Source organism: Alligator sinensis, unplaced genomic scaffold (assembly GCF_000455745.1).
Source record: "Alligator sinensis unplaced genomic scaffold, ASM45574v1 scaffold579_1, whole genome shotgun sequence".
Lineage (NCBI taxonomy): Eukaryota > Metazoa > Chordata > Crocodylia > Alligatoridae > Alligator > Alligator sinensis.
In genome coordinates, this window is record NW_005842023.1 from 2495222 (window position 1) to 2515909 (window position 20688).

Here is a 20688-nt window from a genome sequence, read left to right on the forward strand (position 1 = left end):
TTGCAGCCCTGAGAAAGAACTTTCACAGAAAATGAGATGTTCTTTAATCCACAGTTTTATACATACTAGGATGAATTCAGCACCTATGAATTCAGAAAAATTATTATTTTTACCCCTTTATTTGTTATTTGTGTGCAAATTAGACATTAAATCGTGCCTCCTTTCCATGTGCAATTGCCTACTCTAGCATTTAAAATACTGGTCTTTTAAATGTCATCTTTACAAGTTAGCATTAACACACCTATCAAGGTGAATAGGCAAATTCACAGAGGCTGTTTTGATTAGTCTAGGACAGTACTACTTTAGTTCATATGCAGAAGGATAAAGTCAAAACCAAAAGGGGTTGGAAATAGAATTTATGTTTGAAAGTGAAGGCATGCATTCTGCAGACGCTAAGTCTATCTTGGGGGTCATATAAACACATCAAGCAAGCTGGGAGTTAGAAACCCCTGCTTTAGAACACTGGTAAATTTAAATTAAACCTGTGGATATATTGCTTCTTTTTTTCCTGCTCAGATGTACAATGGGGTGGTAATAGAGTTTTTCAAAGATTTTCTAACCTCTCCTGGGGCTCTCATGATTGAAGAGAATGCCATTCACAGCAAACAGATTGTAGGCCTCCCTGAAGTTTACCACAATCCAGTAGGCATACAGTTTTGCTGCTCCTAAAAAAAATTAAAAATATTATATACATACCCCAATGCATGTGTATAAAATATATATGAAATACACACATATGCACACCTACTACATATACACAGAGTGAATAAAGTCCACCTTTCAACAAAGCAAATTAGAGTTTGATTAATTCCCTTAGTGTGTCATGTTTCACCATGAAAAAAAAATCCAACCTAATAAACAGTAACTGAATGAGAAAATAGTCTTTTCTATATAGCTGTAGTGCTGGTCAGGAAGTGTTTAAGCACCTCTCACTTGTTTTCTTATGCACACACAAGCATAGCACTTTTTCTTTTACAATATAATTAACACAGCCAGAGCGTGTGAAATATGCCACTGTGGTGACCTCTGCTAATAAAAAAAATGACATTGGGGGAATAAGAGAGAAAATCTGGTGCCTTAGCATTCAAACTGATTTGAAACTTTATCACTATAGTCTTCCATGCACATTGCTTTAATAAGTGTTTCAAATTTAATGCAAGTTCATGAGACAAGTGAGCTCTTGGGAGATTTTCATTTAGGCAACAAAAAATATGAAACTTTATCACTTCAGTGCTATCTTACAATCCTTCATGAAGAAAGGACTACTCCTCCCCTGAATCTTTTGAAAAGAATTCTCCATTCCAGATTTGAATGAACGAGGTTTTGTGAAGTGAAATGGTAATTTCCAACCCTCAGGCAATGGCAGTGAATGCTTTTTATATAGTAATTCATAAAGGTATGCCTCTAAACATGTCTAGTCACTTTTGTTCTATCTTCATTTTAATCTCACACCCTAATTACTTCAGCCCTGAAACATGAGCACAGTGGACAGTCAGGCATACACACACTAAGAATACTCACCATATGGCGATCTTGGGTAAAAAGGGGTGGTCTCCTTTTGTGGTATTTCTTGCACTTTCCCAAAAAGTTCACTGGTTGAGGCTTGGTAGAACTTCACAGAGTTGATAAGGCCACATGTCTTAATAGCATCCAAAAGCCGTAAAGTGCCAATTCCATCAACATCAGCAGTATATTCTGCCAGGTCAAAAGAAATCTTGGGGGAGGAGAGAGAAGAAATAAAAACAAAAGACATTTATTTTGGGCAACCACAAATTCTGTAAGTATGCACAACAGTATCACATTTATACTATATTTGTAACAGAGCCATCTATACAACTTTCAGGATGAATTTAATTTTTAAACTTACAAAAATTGGCTGAACACTTTATTTTTCAAAATGAACTGATAAAAAAAAACTTGCCCCTACCCCTGATCACCCCCCACCCCACAATGTTCTGCAATTTGATGACACAACTAAAGAGCAGAAGAAAGCACAGGGAGCCAGGGATCTGCTACCTACTGGCATTCACAGCCCTAAATGGTCCTGAGACAAAGCTTTAGAGCTGTGACTTACCTTTAATGTCTAAAATAGCTGACAACTGGTCCCAGGTAATTTTGGAGGATTTCAGTGGGGGGAAGGGGAGAGTGGTGTTCCTTTCTCAAGCTCTCCCAAAAACTCATGGTCCCAGCCATTTGACGTACCAAAATAAGAAGACTTTCACAGCATGGGTAGCAATAAAAAATAGTTTACCCTGGGGTACTCCATGGAGTTCATAATCGTTTTAGCGTAGGTCTGATTAAGGCAGAAGCACAAAAGACAGGTGCAGTGGGGTCAGCCGTGTTAGGGTATTAGATCCCAAGCTTTTGTTAAGGTGTATCATATATACTGTTTCTAGTTGCCATGGCCATGTGCAGATGTTTGGGAAAAGTACCATGTTACTGATGTCCTTGTATCTGCTTGAATATCTCCAGAGGGAGGAGCAGGAGAGGGAAGAGATCCTTTGTAGAGAGGGAGGATCAGGAGCTATGACAGCCAGGCAAGAGACTGCCTAGTTTACACTCACTGCCAGAGAAAAGCTTGGCCTTTGCTATTCTGGGAGTAAAGGCTGGCTGTTCGGGTTTATAGGACAAGCCACTAGCCATTGACTGATTTTGGGCAGCTCAAACAACTAGATTCTATTCCACCCTTCCAAGCTTTTTGGCTACACACTGAAATTTAGAAAAAAAGGGTTGACCTTTTCCCACATGCCATCAACTCATGCTACCAAAAAGAGACACTATTCACAGCAGATGGAGCAGAAATGTATTCAATACTATGAATAGTTAACAGACTTTTTAAACTGCCATAGCTAGATATTTGAACTACCATCCCACTGAAGTACAGTGTAGTTCACACTTCTCAGATATTGTTTCAGGCTCTTTGCAGATCCAGAAAACACTACATTCCTTTCATGTTCTAAGTTGTTTTGTACAGTCATAATAGCTAGAGACACAGCAACTGAAACCAAAATAAGTAAATCAGTTGTAATTCACACCTCTAGTTATTTTGGCGCAAACCTGAATTTTGGCTGACTTCATTATTTCAAAATGAGGCACTCTTATTCCAAAATATATGTTAGCTCACAGAGGTGCACATAAATAAGTAAAGCTATGAATTAAAAGTAGTTAGTTTAGCTATTTCAGTTCTAGTTATTCTGTAGAGCAGGGGCAGGCAATTATTTCGGGCAGAGGACCACTTACTGAGTTATGGCAAGCCATTGAGGGCCACATGACAGGCAGCCAGGGCAGTTAAATATTCATTTTTCTAAATGTTTTAGGGGCCCTGTGGGCTGGATAGAATGGCCTGGTGGCCACATTTTGCCCACCTCTGCTGTAGAGGCAAGCTTCCAGTGTTTTTATGTTTTGTTTTTTGTTAATGAAACTTGATATTCTGAAGAAAATGGAAATCTCAATGAAATAAATAAGTTGGCAAAGAAGTAAGTATGTAAATAAATAAAGGAGTTGGTTTATTACCCTGATGCGACCGGCCAACAAATCAACTAGTGATTTAATGGAGAGGAGTAACCATTTTTGTGATGTGTTCATTTTAAAACATGGCAGCCACTTGAACCTTATCCAAGTTTAGAAATGCTAGACTAAATCCTGGGAAAATGCATTAGCAAGCAGGTGATCCAGTCAAAGGATATGCTTATTACATCTCTCCAATTTGTTACATGAAAAACATTTATGGTATAAAGTCTTATCTTTTGAAGTAAATGGCTAAATTCTCCCTGACTGCAATGGGGCTAGGACAGGGGTGTCCAACCTTTTTGAATGTGGGGCCGGATCATGAACTTTTTATCACCCAGTGGGCCGGCAGGAGCGGGCACTCTCATGGCCTGTCCAGTTCAGCCACAGCCTGGGGACGCACGGGTCAAGAGGCGCCGCCTGACCTCGCCGTGTCCTCCCTGCCACCTGGGCGGCCTCAAGGATGCTCCCACACCTGCGCACCTGGGCTCAACAGCCAGGGGGACATGTGGGGACTCTACAGGGGGGTGCGGGATGTGCAGGGACACCCCCCTACTCCCTCTCCCCCGGGGCAGCTCGAGTGGCAGGGGTCCTTCTCTCCCCAGGGCCCAGGACTCACCACCCCCAGCACGATGTCTGTGGGCACAGGGAGGTGGGAGCAGTACCGGCTTCCCGTCCCAACAGCCACAGCAACAGCGGCAGCAGCATCTCCTGCAGGCCCAGCCGCAGCATCCCTCCGAGCCGGCATCCACGCCCCCTGCACTGAGACCTGCTCCAGCCCACGCGGCTGGTGGGGACCGGTGCAGGGCAGGGCCAGCATGCAAATGAGGAAGGGAGGAAAAGGGCTAGGAATGGAAACCCTGCAATGAGGGAGAGGGGAGGAGCTGGCATGCAAATGAGGAAGCGAGGGGTGGGGCGAGGAAGGGACACTGTGAAATGAGGGGGGAGGGAAGGAGCCGCACTGCGTTGGCAGCGTCAAGCTGACGCGGTGCGTGTGGGAACCTTGTCCCTTCCCCAGCCCTTCAGCAGCCATTAGGAAGCTGCTGAGGGGCTGGGGGAGGGACAAGGGGTGGGAATGAAAGTAAACAGCGTTTACTTTCGTTTCCCATCGCAGCACCGCGGGCCACAGAAAATGGCTTGGCGGGCCGCATGCCAGCCCACCGGCCATATGTTGGACAAGCCTGGGCTAGGATTTCCTCTGGAATATGTGTTATTTCTAGTATACTTACCCACTAATAATAATAATGCCTTCTTAAATACAGTTTGCTGACACCTACTGCCAGACAAATGGATAATAAACAGGGTGCAGATGCTCATAACTCAACCATTCCAAGACATCAGAGATTGGGAACCTTTTCACAATGTTGTGAAGAGCTGTTGCTCTGGTATCAGAGGGCAAGATGAGGGAGTAAGCACCCAACACAGCATGTCCCTCAATGGGTGAGCTGGGGGCATGTGGGGAAAGGGAAGGGGAGAATGCTTGCACTTATGCTTTGGAAGTCCCAGGCGTGGGTAACCTGTGGCTGCTGGTGTTGTCACTTTTCTGTTTTCCTTTGTTTCCTAAACATGATCTCAAACTTCAGTAGCCTGCATATGACTGAAGTCTGCAGTATACATGCCAGATTTGTGGGCAGGGAAGGGGAGGTGGAGAGAAGTGCTTGGAGCCTTCCTTTTTGGTTCTCAGGGATTAGAGGGGCATGATGAGTAGGGACCTATCTGAATCACGGTGGGAGTTCATGGTATATCACTGCCTTTAATCTTGCTCTTTTTGTTGTACGCCTCCCCCCTGGCTGCATTAAAACCACGGCATTAATTACCTCTTGGCCACTCAGCGGTGTGGGGGAGGAGGGGCGGAGGGGCGGAGAGGACATGGCAAAAAGAGCAAGATTAAAGGTGCTGCTGTGCCAGAAACTTCCGCCCTGATTTAGGTAGGACTCTAATGAAAAGGGTCTGCGGTCAAGTAGGTAGTGCGGACAGAGATGGCTGTTAGAAAGACAGATTTACTGTACAAGAAATACAAGGGAGCTCATTGATAAAAAGTGCCAATGAAAGGGAGAAGGAAGTGGGGGGACAGGGGCCCAGAGTTCTGGCTACATACCAGAGTGGCCAGTTGCAGCAGTGTGTGTGGGGGGGTTAATGTAGTGCAGGATGCCTGGAGGACTAACCAGAGCCATGTCACAGAAGGCTTGGTGTCCACATGTAATAACTGGTTTACAGTGAACTAGTTCAAATGGTAGTTGATTTTCCAGGTACATTTTCAAACCCTTCCAGGTGGATTTAAATTGATTTAACAAGCGTGAATGCCTGTTCACTTAAGATTTAAACTGCATTTAAACCATTCTAAGTGTTGTGTGTGTCCATGCCCTCAGGTGAGTTCAGCTAAAGGGAAAGAATTATTATTTTTTAAATCCTAGATTATAAATCCCCTTTCCAAAATGAACAATGAGCCTGCAGTAGTGATATGGGAAACTGCTCTTACTGGTTTATGCACGCACCAAATACACAGTGCATGTTTTTCCCTATTGCCTTGTGAATGACCTTGACGTTCACCTGGAAAAATCACTCTCCAGGGTGTGAGGTAATTCTGCATCCATGTTTGCCCAGTTCTGAATGTCTCCTGAGTAGTAACTGACAGCTTTGCATGTATTTGGTGTTTTTGAATTGTGAGCTATTGTTCACTAGGGAATGGGCTCAGACCACTAACTTCATTTCAGATAGGGCTGTTGGTTCAAATAGAATGGTTCCCAGGAAAGTGAACAATTCTGGCCTTGGACAAAATTAGAAGTGCAGATATAAAACTTCTCCCTCTATTCTGAACTATTTATCACTTCACATAAAAAGGATAGAAAAGAAAGAGCGATGACAGAAATGGTGGTAGCAGAGGGTGTCTGAATTGCCATCAGTTATTCCTGATAAAGCAGCTGAGTGAAAAAGCATCAAGTCCCCCCAAAGGGCACATCCAAATATTAAAGAACTCAATGTTATTGTTCCTTTAGTTTTATGGCTATCATGGCTATGGCAAAACAGTAATAAATTATTTAAAAATGCAACATAGTTTCTTAAAGAATTTTTAAAAAGCATATACAGGGTAATTTACAAATGAAATCTGAGTAACACTTTGAACATGTATATCTAATCAGTCATCCTTCTGTAACTGCCCTTAAAATGGTTAAAAATCCTACATATTTAAAATGTTAATTGCATTGAGAAACATAAGCTCTCATTATGAGTACCTTAGCTTAGGTTCCCACAGTCGAGTTCAAAACTAAGTACTGACAGTCAAATAGATCAAGGATTAATCGATTTTAATCTTCGCAGGTTAGTCTAAACTGTGTAGATTGAACCAATAAGCAAATGAACACAAATTTACTTTTAATTCCAGAAATGCAGCCACATGCCTGCAAATGGCTCAGGTCAGAAGCTGAGGTGGTGCTAGAACACATCTCTGTGTTTGGCTGGAGCAGACAGCTTGGGCCAAGGCTAGCCCATCTGCCTGCCCTGGGAGGGGTGGTTTGTGGGGAAGGTATGAAGCATCCTGGGATGCTGGGGGGCTGCGAGTTAACTTGAATCTGGAGGGGATCTGGGGCACAAGTTCAATAAACTGATTTAACCTATGCCCATCCAGGTTTATCCTAAACTGGTTTCAGACATTTTGAAAGCAGTTTATGTGCACTGAACTTCTGCTGTGTTACACATTTGAATCAGTTTCTGATCACTCATACTGGTTTATGTGCAATTTCTGTCTCTAGCCCAAAGGGTTGGAAGCAACAAAGCAATTTTTGGAAGCATTGTTAATGCTCAAATTTTTAAGTACGTGTCTGCTTGCCCTACTGAAGAAATGAAAAAGGACACTGGTTTACAAAATAAATCTGTGTCTCATCAACCAAAATACAGCAAAGAAAAAGATGAAGTTGAGAAAAAACAAGTTTAGGGACATACGGTAAAGAGAAAAACTCCTAGATCATAAGCAATGGACAGAACAAGATTTATGACTCTTCATAAAACACAAGTTCCAATTATGCAGGGTGTTGAGCATGATATTTAGCACCTTGTAGGATTGGTCCCAGAAAAAGATAGACACAAAGTACACTTATACATGAAAGGCTCTCCTATCTGATGCTGAGTGCCTTCAATTCATGTTCATTTCAACATGATGAGTTCTAAAATTCAAAGCAGATTCCTTCTAGGATCAAACCCAAATTATGGAATTTATTGATATTTGTGTAAACTTGCTAATATAAAATGGCACCACGTGGTTTAGCAATAAGAAAATGTTTTAAAATTGTTTAACATCTTTTGTGACACAAAACAGGCACATGACTCACCTCAGAGATCATGCAACTCAACTAAAAAAGATGACAACCCTTTTTACGTTGTGGTTTGCTACATTCTGAACCCACAATTTTTTTTTTAATTGACAGCTTCGATCTTTACACCAGGTTTGTACTTAACGGGGTAATGTTTTAAATATGTTTCTTCCCAATCGATTGTTCAAAACTAAGCTTAGCAAGGTTTTTAACAAGATTTAAAAGCTTACTGAAAGCTATCTGAATGAAAACATATGGGACTTTCACCCTCGAAAAAGAACACATTCCTATCATGTCTATGGATAGTGCATAAAGCATACAGATTTACTGGTACTTGGTTCTGACCACCGTGTTGTCAGTAATGGCTAAAGTTGTGAACATAAATACTAATTTAGTACACTTACATAGGCTTGGTATTGTAAAATTTTTCATTGCTCTGTCATTAAAAACAATGAAAAAGATGGACTGAAAGCTGTGTAACTCCTAGCTTTTGACCAAAACTAGCATGTGCTAGAAGGATATCATTCTGAACTGAGTCATGAAATGCAAAGTTTTTTAAAAATAAATTTGTGGGTCATGTATGTGTGTGTCTCTTCAGTTGTTTTTCAGCTGCAGAATGTATGGGAAGGGGTAAATGCTTCAGACACAAAGCCTGTAGATCTTTAAAAGGGCTATTAAAAGATTGACAGTGTGAGACACTAAGGGGAGGAGGAAACTGGGTAATGTCAATTTCAAATAATTAGTTCACTAAAAAAGCTAAAGTTGGATAATTTATTAGTAACAATAAACTGAGGATTGTTGCCACTCTTAAAAAGCTTATGTCACTCTCAAAGCTTCCAGAAAGGTTAACCTGAGAAGCAAATCAGGAGAAAGGGAAAAGACTGCTGATAAATGTTCCACGGTTCAAAAGGGTGTCTGCAGTAGATACTTTATTGAATTCCTTAAATCAATATGGTGCATATTGACTATTTATTGTTCCTTTCTTTACCAATAAAAGCACTGGGATCACTTATACCATCTTAATTAACCAACTGCTCAACTCCTTATGAATAGGCATCTAAAAGCATCTAACTCCAACACAGGATAAGAGTCAAACATTCCTAGAGAGGCCTAATATACTGAAAAAAAAATATCATAGGGCATTTCAAGAAATGAAAAGAATTTTCACAAAACAACGTCTACAAAACCTTCAAGTGAACTTATAAGAAAACATATCAGCTTCCTCTCATAAGTTCTTCTCAACCACCTTCCCCAGACAAGAAGTAGCAGCATAGAGGATATCAAATACAAGAACAATGAGAGAGAGAGAGAGAGAATACCAGAATATTTCAGCAGGGCCAGGACTTAAACTGTCAAGTCCTAAATGATAATAAGCTATTTACTGTTTAGTGATACTAAACTGCAAGGAATAATTATTACTCTATATAATGAGAACCCATTAAACTAATTACTTTAGAAATCTGTTCACCCAGATGCGAATAGAAGCAGCATAAGTAACCTAGAAAGTTGTAAAATTAAATAAATGGAGTTGTTCAGCATAGTTTTCATTCCAAAGCTTCAGCTGATTTTTTACATATCTGAGGCCAGGCCACCAAGAATCTTGACAATAAGGACTGACACCTTGAAGCTGATTTATCATCTTACAGGAAATGAGAGCAGTGGACAAAAGAGGGTTTGATGTACTCCTGGGAGTCTGCATTGTTGAAAAGATATGCTGCAGTGTTCTGTACTAGTTCTTGTTCCCTAAGCACTGGAAGTTGCATACCCAGATGAGTTGTATCACTTATAACCATAAAAGGGATGACAAAAGTGTGTTGGTTCTAACCTACCTACCTACACACAAAATCATGGGCTAGTTGACAGATGAACTGGATTCTAGCATAATTTTGGGAGCCAAGGGAGCTTCAGGAGGTCAAGGGAGGGGGCAGGAAGCATAATCAGTGCAGATGAAATTCAGAGGTGTGGGCTTTTAATATGCTCTATTGTATATGGATGCATGCTGATTTTTCCATGATTTAGAAGCTTGACCAATTTTTCCTGGGGACCAGAGAACAACCCTCCTGCTGAAAACTTTCAGGGTCTTTCTTCAAACCTTGAAAGTGCTAGAACTTTTTCGAGATAAGCAGATTGGCATTATTAAAATGAACAATTTTCCCCTGGCCTCTATCAAAACTGGATATATCCTTTTCACTGAAACATTAAAAGACTATATATATCTATATAGATATACGTGTATCTATCTATCTTATCTATCTATAGATAGCTATATATCTATATATAAAATCAACCTGAAGCAGAGAGCAAGGGTGGGAAAATAGACCAGCCTGAATGGTCAGTTTGATCGTTCTAAACAAAAAAAGGGGCTTATACTCAGTAAACTATTATAACATAGGGTTTTCCTAAGACTGCCCCTTGTAGCAATGAAGATACAATTTGAAGCACGGCTCATTTGTTCATTGTGTGTGTGCCACAGTGCCACACACACACACACCCACCCACCACAGACTTAATCTTAGTCTTTAAAGCAAACTAGTAGTAAACATCAGACAGATGAAAAAGATGTGCTGTCAAGAAAAGCTACTACCTGCAAGTTATTACAAAGTTTCTAACACCACATTTCTTTATTAGAATATCAGTTGCCTTTCAGATTTAGTTTAATGATATGAAGACTTAGGAGATCATTTACAGCATTCTATTTTTTATCTTTGCTGATTATATAGAGATGAGACACATTTCTTGGAATTTATTTTAGAAAATCAGAAAGATGCCACTATCAACTTGTTTTAATGCTCAAGTGATATCGTTTGAATAGGAAGCAGCAAATATTAGTTATGGATACTAAAGGTGTAAGGCTTGATCCTACAAGATGAGTCATTTACGGAGAGACACCTCTTAGGAGGCACACAAACCATCACAGAATTAGGTCCTTAGTTGGCTAAGGCTCTGTCTACCTTTCATCATCTCTCCTCCACAGTTAGGCTTATATATAGGAATGCTCAGATGTGATAGTAATAAAATGCTAGAGAGGAGGAGGGATATAATAAAACATGAGATTCAGAATGGCCATAAACCTTTGTCACAAAAATGTAACCTCCCCATTAGTTTTGCTTATCTTCCCATCCATTCGTTATTAATTTGATGGAATTGGGGAGTTGTCAGGGTTATGTGATGCAAGGAATTTATCTTGCAGAACAATCTCCAACCCACTGTTCAAAGAGTCTTTAGTTTCAAATTACAGAATTAAAAAAAAGCCTGAAATGAAGAGAGGGGAACTTTTTTGTTTAACTATGTTTTTCAGTGGACATAAAGAACATGTATATGTTTACCCCACTCTGCTAAAGCACAATAAAGCATGTAAGCAAAGCCAGGAACGGTATGGCAGTTTGAAATGTTGTAACTTCAATGATTAGTGACACTATAATACTCTGAAAGTTTTCTTACATAGTGAAATCCAGCTGTGCCAGAAGCTTTAAACACTATTCAAAAAAAGGCAAAAGGGGCGACTTGTGGAGTCACAAGAGAGCATTAGAAAGGGAGATGTAAAAAGATAGCCAATTCATTTTGTTTTATACACACCAGGGGAATAAAGGACTATGAATAAAATGTGAGAGGGGAAGGAGTCATTTTGGAAATTTTCTTTCTTCATTTCCATGGATAAAGTAATGGATATGAAAAGTACTTATTATTTAAAAACCTATCCACAGTTAAAACATATTTTCTTCTTGATATGGTATGAAATTCATCTATTTATTGCCTCCTGTAATCTGGTGATGCTTCCAGAACATGATGAAAGATTTTTTTTTTAATTGAAGAAATGATGAAAACTCCACTACAAGATATTTGAATGTGTACATGGTAATTTAAACTTACCTTTCTGTTTAATGAATCTGTCTATGGCAACTAATTCCTAGTTTTAATTTACATTCAAAATATATTCAGTGTTAGCCAATGTGGCAGCACTCTTACCCATGCAGTGGCTTATACCACTTTTATTTATGGCAGTGATTGACAGATTTAATACCCACCAGATGCAAGATGACACCACAATAAATGTAAAAAACTGGGACTTCCTATTGAATGTGAGGCAGATGACCGATTTAATTCAACAGTTTCTGGACATCATTGAATGACTATCCCTTAAATTAATTCATTACAAAATAATTTCTCATAAAAATACCTACAACATTTTTTACTCAGTTTATTTATAAGCCAGCTGCTTACTATGAGATTCATAAGCCACAACATTTTTTCCAGAAATATTTTCATGTTATAATAAGCTAATGTATCTGTTCTGATTATTCATAATGATTCAAAATTCATAGTGAAATTTAATAAGGGGACAATGACAGCAAAGCAGATTGCCGGTTGCATTCACTGAAAATAATACATGCAAAATGGTTTTGTAATGACATCCCATATCAGCAGGAGACCACCTCCAGCCCTTGAGCCAGATCTGACCCCACAAGGCCATGTCATCCAATTAAATTTCTACAGGTCTGGAAATTTGGCAATGGGTAAATGATGGCAGCATTAATTGCTGCTTCCCTGCCACCAAACTTCCAGACCCATGGGGGCCTCTGAATACTAGATTGTGCTAGTAGTGGGGTCGCACTACAGCCAGATCTGATATGTGGGACTACGTGGAGGCACAGCTGGATTGGACAGGTCAGACCACACCCATGGACTGATCCTATTCATGACTCTGTGCTGGATCTGACCCACAGACTAGCCCTGTGCCATGTATCAAGATGGAAGGTTGGACACCACTGTCATATATTAAAACATAGAGAAGAGGCTCTCAGAATTCAATATCACAGCAGCAGGATCATCAGCTGATTCCCCGTTACCAGTGTCATAACGCAAGGGTATGATTTGGTGTGTGTGCGCTTCGGCACTGCTAAATTATTTCCCGCCACTCAGAGCTTTCTTTGCAAGGTGCATTTCTTAGTTGCAAAGAGAAATGCACGGTGCAAAGGAGTTCCCGCCACCCGCATGCAAATTTGTGTCCCACTATTGGCCAGTTCTAAATTATTCCCACGTGGCGGCTAGTGATTGGCTTCCTGGCCGTATAAGAGGCTTGAGCGGTTTCCGCCCAAGTTGGAGGACTCCACAACCATCTGGAGGAGGAGAACTTCACGTCTCGTGAAGATCTCTAAGCGCTGCAGAGCCTATAGGACCCAGCGTGTACCTTAAGAAGGCTATAGGGGTCTGATCAACCTCTGGCCTCTCCCCGTCGCTGAACGATCCCTTGACAAACCCCTTCCCTGTGCGCAAGTTCCACAGAGCCTAGCAAATTTCATGTGAGTGTATGCAGAGCTCTTTCTCCGAGTTGTTTTCTTCGGTTGACACGACGGGCTCAAGTGTTTAGAGCCTTCAACCGGATTGGGCTAGAGGTTCGCGTGGAAGGAACTCTTGTCCGCCTCTCTTCTTTCCTATCTGTAACTGCAACTCAAGAAAGTTTTCCCGCCTGCACCGCGACCATCTTCGGTGTAAGTAAAATAATCTTTAATCAACCGCTAAGCGTCCGTGCCTAATTCTAGTCTGCCGGCCTGCATTCCCCGACCCGCGTGCCAGGGCTGCTGGCCACAGCCCGCGCTGCACGCCCCCGAGAACCTCGGACCGCTCCCGGCCCGCACAACCAGGTGCTGGAATTCCATGTGGAGATGTGGACTAATATAGATGTGGATAATATATATCACTTGTTAACAATCTTCCTCTAAATATAAAGGAGGCATGACTCATTGGGTTGAGAGAAAACAGAGTGAGAGCCAGATCATATAAATGACACGTGGCCTAAGCCTAAATCTAAGCCAATGCTCATTCATTAATGCTCCAAACATGAAGCCAAGTTCTAGTCAGCCCATTCACAGCACGTTTAAAAGTGGAAGCAGTCGCTCTGTGAGCTTTTGCACAGAAAAAAGCATAGTTCCTGTTTGTTCACAAGGTGCCCCCATGCACAGTAGGGGCAATATTAATAAGGGGACTTTGGATGCCTAATTACTTTTTTAAGTACCTAAGCCTCAGATTTCACTTAAAAACACTGGCATATGCAAAAAATCCTGCCTAAACACTGGAGGTGCTCAAACTCCCTCTGTAGGTAGGTTTTTGCTGCTAATGTCCTGGCTTCTAATGTTGTGTAGGAATACAGCCATCTAAACCCTAACCGTGTAGAACTGCTGGGCACACCTTCACATCTAAACCCTATTATTCTCCCCGTTGCCACTGACAAGGTCTGGTCTTTTAGATGTGCTCAGACTATGCCTACCCGAACCAAAACAAGCCAGGGAAATGGTGTTCTGATGCCACTCAACAGCTCACTGGTTGGGAAATGCTAGCAGGATGTATAGAAACCTAGGATTAAGTTCCTTGTCTCCTTCAAGAGCTCTGAGCATCTATTTCCCTATTCCTAAGGCATCTCCTGGTTGCTGGGCAAAAGGGGGGCATCAAAAGCACCTATCCTCCAGCCATGGCTTGAAAGGACTTGCTTTTATCTGATTTCTGGAAGAAAGTGCTTGGGTATCTAATTGCAGTATGGCAGTGGCGGACTGAAAGGAGGCGGGGGGCGGCGGCTGGGCCCTTTAGAGTTCTTATTGCATGACGTGACTAAGTATTGCTACAAGAAGAATGGGGGTGGGGAGCAAAATGCAAGCATTGGCCCCCGGGTGCCGGAGACTCATGGTACATCACTGGCAGGAGGGGATTCACAGGTGTAAATCCCAAAGAAAGAAGCACCAGCTAATATGGGGCTGTGAAGTCCACTAATACAGTGGACCCTTTAAGACAGTGATTTTTGAACTTCCTGCACTCATGGGACCCTTTCATATCACTCCTGTTACTGCAGAACCCCTACCCCTGGCTCTGTGAGCCACATGGGCTGACATGGAGCCAGGCAACTCAGCCCAGCAGAGGCAGTGCTCTGCCTCCCTTTAACTCCAACCTCTTTGCAGAACCACTGATGATGCATCACAGTTCAATGGAATTGATCTTAAGAGTTTAACGTTTCAACATTCACATAAGTTTCTATTGTGAATCTAGTCCTAGCTATCTGTCAGAGGGCAGAGCTCTGACAAAGAAAAGCAAAGGCCTCCTCCCTCTCTGCTGGCCCACAAAACCACCAGACATGGAGCCCTCTCAAAGGGTGGTGCAACAGTTGCATTGTTTGGAAACTAGAATTACCTTGGGGAGTGTGATTAGTACATGGCCCTCCTTTTGAGAGTTCTGGATGCTGCACAAGGCAGAACATAGCTTAAAGCACAAAGGTACTGCCAGAAGTCATCTCTTCCCAGTGAGAGTAAAGTTACTGGATTTTTATTATTTATCACTTAAGAAAATTATCTTTTGGGATGATTTTCTCCCACTCACTTTCAGCCCCAAAAAGCTGGCTTTGGAAAGTTAAAAAAAACCAAACACGCAGCTGTTTCTCTTTTATCCAACAACTGGGGAGAAGGTGCTTCCCCAGCAGTGAAAAATGGCTTTACAATTAAATAAAATGTCGTACTTGGCTTTTATGCAGCCTTGAATACGGACTAGTGCCCTAGTTATATTCAGAGACATGTGGCTCAGTAATAAATACAATCTACTGAACAGGTGCAGAACCTCCAAATCACACCATTTCTCAAGGAGTCAATGAATTTCTCAAGGAGAAGCCATTGCACACTAGAAGTACTTGCTGGAAAATGGAAAGTGTGGGGGGATTTTTTGTTTGTTTGTTTTTCCAAAACTGATTTTTTCATTCCACTTTTGGCTGAGATTTCATTGACTGACATTTCTTACTCAGCCCTCCAAATTATATCAACTGTTGTTTTGTTCCTGTTTTTTGTAATCAATCTGTACATTAACTGACATTAAAACTAGAAAACAACCAGCAACCAGTGGGGTTTCATTTTCATTCCTAAACTGCATCCTTAATTTTTCAAGGTCACACTTAAGCATGATTTGCAGAACCTTTCCACGTTTTCCACTGAATGAACAGAAATAAGAAAGGGGAAACTTTGAAATAAGGAGTCTTTACTACTGTTGTGTTGTAAAATGACCATGTCTTCTCTATAAAAGCTCACACTTCTTCCTCTGCAGGAATTCCTTAAGTTTTTTGGTCTGCAAACTAAAAAAAAGATCCCAACAGTCCCTCTGTGCTTTCCTATACCTAATATGGCAGAGGTGGGGACTCAACTTCCTAACACTTCTGGCCACAAACCAAAACCCTGACAGGGCTGAGAACTGCAGGACACAAAACTCTGGAGAATAGTGGTGATGTGTAGGGGGTACACATGCACCCCCTGAGAGCACTGGTGCACCTCCTGACAGCAGCATTCTCCACTTAGGTGATGGGGGGGGGGCAGGCGAGAGCGCTGGTGTCCCCCCTGAGAGCATCGGCTGAGAAGCACCAAGAGAAGTGATTCCCATGCCCCCCTGTGGCCAACTGTGCTGACCGGGGAGTGGAGACGTTCTCCCGCAGCTGATCACACTGGCCTTGAAGTGCCAGCAGGGGGACCCCCCCCCAGTCGCTGAGTTGCACATGCTCCAGAATCAGCACTCTGCACTGCCGCTCAAATAACTTGCCATTAAATGACTTATTTGAATAAATAATCAGCAAGAACAGAACACAGAAAACAGAAAATAAATGAGCAGATAGAGAAAAAAGTGTGTTTTTATTTAATAACTACAGTTTTTTTTCAGCAGCCACATTAAAACTGCAGAGGAGTTGCATGCAAGCTGTGAGAATAAATACTTTAGACTGAGAGATACCTGTATGTGATGAAAATGGGAGCTCAAATATCTAGTTTGGATAATGGCTGGCTCCATACTTGAGACAATAATCATTTGATTCTAGAAGTTCAGAGAGAAGTTCAGATAAAGGTGTGATAGGATATAAAGCATGATCCACACAATCGCGTCTTTGACCATGTGCTTGGTAGGAGGCGGGATTCATAGATTGTAAGGCTGGAAGGGACCTTGAATGATCATCAGGTCCATGAGATGCTGCAGTCTGCTGGAGCACAGTAATTGCCACACTCCAGCAGATTCAGTTAAATCGAGCTGGCTTCGAGGCACTGTAATTACAGCACATAGGAGCAGCCTCACTGCTTGTATATATTTGCCCCTAGTTTTTAATTCTTGTGCCCAGATCCAGGCCCAGTTCTGGCATGCAACTACAGAACTCCATAAACTGTCACAAAGGGAAAGTCCTGGTCCAGCCATAGGCTGGCAGATGCTCAGTGACAATTAAGCAGTAAAGCTCTAGTGGGTCTTTACTGAGCACATGTAAAATATTTTTTCAAAAACTAGTGCCACACTGGGATGGATTTTCACAGAGACAGCAAAAGAAACATCCCTGATAGAAAGGCAACCACTCCAGTAAATTTCAAGTCCTTGGTCTAAAGCCACAAGTCATGAGAGCACTCTAAAGAAGAGGACATAAGAATTTTTTTAAACTAACAAAGTGGTTTTCCTCTCCTTCCCACCCCCCATCCCCAACACGTGTACTTAGAAATCATTGAATTTCCCCCCCCCCAATTCCCAAAATAAAAATACAAAATTTTAGCCTGAGGTAGACACACGATATGGAAAATTTGTTCCCTCAGCCTAGTGCATTTTCCAAGCAACTGTAGAGAAGGACTGGGCTATCTTAACAGGTGGGCACTGCTTATAAGTGGCACACAATATGCATTCTTATGCTTAACGGAGCAATGAGTCATTTTAAGATAAAGGTATTTTTATGCTTGTAACATAACAGCTCAGTCAGTGACCAAGTGGTGAAAAAGTTTCTATCCTCTTAGCCAACCATCCAGTCCTCTCTAGTTACCTTACTTCAATGGGATGCTGCTTAATTCATTACTGTAAGACACTACAGAAACTGAAATGCTATGGAAAAGTGATGTGCCATTAGGACCTTCATTGTTACCACTGAAGTTTCAGTATGGTTATACTTGAATGTAGGAACTGTATGCTTTCCCCAACTGCCTGGTTTTTGGGAGATAACTGATGTTTTCTTTCTGTGTGAAAATGAACATTTCTGCAAACTCAAATAACACCCCCCTGATGCAAAATCCTTCATTTAATCAAATCACCAGTTTCAGGAAGGAGAGGTTTGGTTGGGGGTGGGGTGCGGTGGGGGTGGAAAACCAGAAATCTGTGGGATGAATCAGATAATCCATGTGGCTTGACAGGTATGTGGGAAAAGGCAGAGAGAAGGGGAGGGGGCGGGAGTGAGGGAGGGAGAAAAGGACAGTTTTAAGGGACAAGGCCCATCTGTTACGTCATTTTTTCCCTTTCCTGAACAAGGAGGCCACTCTCACAAAATAAATCACAGAGTCGTCAGGTCTGCAGCTGGCATCCAATTCTCCTTTAATGATATTATTATGTTGAAGACTAACATTTCTTCAGCGCAACTCATCTAAGATAAATAGCTACTGATTTAAAAAGTCATTTTTCCACTTTGACACACATGAAGTATGGCAATCATAAATCAATGAACATCACAAATGACTTGTCTGCTATAAATTGCTACCAAGCCTCTCTCTAACATTTTTTAATCCATTTTTGTGTTCCAATACAAGGCATGGATACAGGAACAACAGCTACCTTTCATTTGACCATTAAGATACGGAGCTTAGGAAATAGCTGTAGACAGGATAGTCTACTATAACTTTCAGAGTAATAACATATGACTGGGAAGTTTGGGGTTCTTTTCCCTCTACTTATATGGATTCAGGTGGCAAAGCACTTACTGGATTTTGAGCCAGGGTATCAAAGACAACTGATGAATTACACAAAACTCTAGTCTAAAAATTCATACAATGTTTTACTACATTTGCTAAAATTGAGACTGAACTAGAGAGGACTGGGTGGGTGGCTAAGAGGATAGAAACTTTTTCACCTCTTGGTCACTGACTGAAGTTAGCAGTGAGTAAAAAGATGTACTGACCATTTATGGGAAGTGAAATAATATTCCTTATCATTAGCACAGTCTAAGTCATGAAATCTGAATGGAACTGGCAATAAACACTCCAATGAACTGTTTTCCACAGCCCCTACTTGTGGGAGCCTAGGAAGTTTCCGAAGGTTGGCTAGACTCAAAAGACTCTCCTGTCACTTGTCGTAGGCCCTGCAAGTTAGTAATAAAGCAGGATAGTAGGGGACTGCAGTGAAACCTGAATTGTCACTGTGGTACCAATGCCCTCTCCATGACTGTCAATAGGGAGGGCATTTCTACTAGCACAAAACACTCTTAAAAATAATAAAAGCCCGTATAACTTGGATATATGCCATCCTGTCTTTACTGTATGCAGTTTTAACATTTCAATTAGTGTTTCCTTTTGATCACATTTTTTTTAAATTGAGGCAATGAGTATTGGAGTTGAACAACATCAATAGACACAGAAGGATCATAGATAGACACAGGATAAACACCAGCCCACTAACTGTTAGCGCAGATTTAGTGAAGGGGCACTTGGAGGGACCAGATGTGTTCAAATCAGCAGGCCTGGATGAACTTCATCCAAGGGTACTAAAGGAATTGGCCAGCTCTTAGGAGAGCTGCTGGCATGGCTGTTTGAGCACTCATAGTGCTCCGTTCAGGTCCTAGAGGACTGGAAAAGGGCCAATGTGGTCCCTATTTTCTAGAAAGGGAGGAGGGAGGAACTGGGAAACTATAGGCCAGTTAGTCTCACCTCTATCCTTAAGAAAACTGGAAAAACATCATTACCAATCACATCTGTGAGCGCCCAGCAGGGGAAATAATGCTGAAAGGTAGATCCTCTCTGACTAACCTTGTTTCTTTTTATGACTAGGTCACAAAATGCTTAGATGCAGGAGTCGAGGTAGATATCATCTACCTAGACTTTAAGAAGGCCTTCAATACAGTATCTTATTCTGTTCTCGTAAATAAACTAACAGGCTGTAATGTAGATGATTACACGGTCAGGTGGGTGGCAAAGTGGCTTAGGAGTCGCACCCAGAGAGTGGTGGTGGACGGGTTGATATTGACCTGGAAAGATGTGGGCAGTGGAGTCCTGCAAGGCTTGGTCTTTGGACCAGTGCTATTCAATGTCTTCATCAGTGACTTGGACGAGGGCGTGGAGAGCACCCTGTCCAAGTTCGCAGATGATATCAAATTGTGGGGCAAAATTAACACACCAGAGGGTAGGGAATGGATCCAGGCAGATCTGGACAGGTTAGAAAAATGGGCAGAACAAAACAGGATGCAGTTCAACAAAGACAAGTGCAAAGTTCTGCACCTGGGCAAAAAGAACCACCAACACACATGTAGGCTGGGGGATGACCTTCTCAGCAGCACAGCAGCAGACAGGGATCTTGGAGTCACAATTGACTCCAAAATGAACATGAGTCGTCAATGTGACAAAGTGATCAACAAGGCTAACTGCACTTTATTTTGCAAGATGAATAGGTCTAGGGAGGTGATGCTTCCCCTCTATGTGGCACTGGTCAGGCCACAGTTGGAGTACTGTGTCCAGTTCTGGGCACCGCACTTCAAGAGGGATGTGGCGAATCTTGAGAGAGTTCAGAGGAGGGCCACTTGTATGGTCAGAGACCTGCAGGCAAGGCCCTATGAGGAGAGACTAAGGGACCGAGATCTCTTCAGGCTGAGAGGTGATCTTATGGCTTCCTATAAATTCATCAGGGGAGGGCAGCAGGGAATAGGAGATGCTCTATTTCCTAGGCCACACCCTGGAATAACTAGGGCCAATGGCCACAAATTAACAGAAAGCAAATTTAGGTTGGACATTAGAAAGAACTTCTTCACAGTGAGGGTTGCCAGAATCTGGAACGGGCTTCTAAGGGAGGTAGTGCTCTCCCCTACCTTGGGGATCTTCAAGAGGAGACTGGACAAGCACCTAGCTGGGGTCATCTGACC

At 42.0% G+C, this 20688-nt stretch overlaps 1 protein-coding gene across 3 annotated transcripts in view; it reads right to left on the reverse strand.

Moving 5' to 3' along the window:
• GMDS (GDP-mannose 4,6-dehydratase) overlaps positions 1 to 20688 on the reverse strand; it is a 607114-nt gene that overhangs the window by 363568 nt on the left and 222858 nt on the right. For all 3 annotated transcript variants that reach the window (XM_025202406.1, XM_006022214.3, XM_025202405.1), the window contains exons 5-6: positions 1522 to 1714; positions 561 to 665 (exon numbers count right to left, since the gene is read on the reverse strand). In XM_025202406.1, the coding sequence (XP_025058191.1) occupies positions 561 to 665; positions 1522 to 1714 (298 nt within the window). The remainder of the gene's footprint in view (positions 1 to 560; positions 666 to 1521; positions 1715 to 20688) is intronic.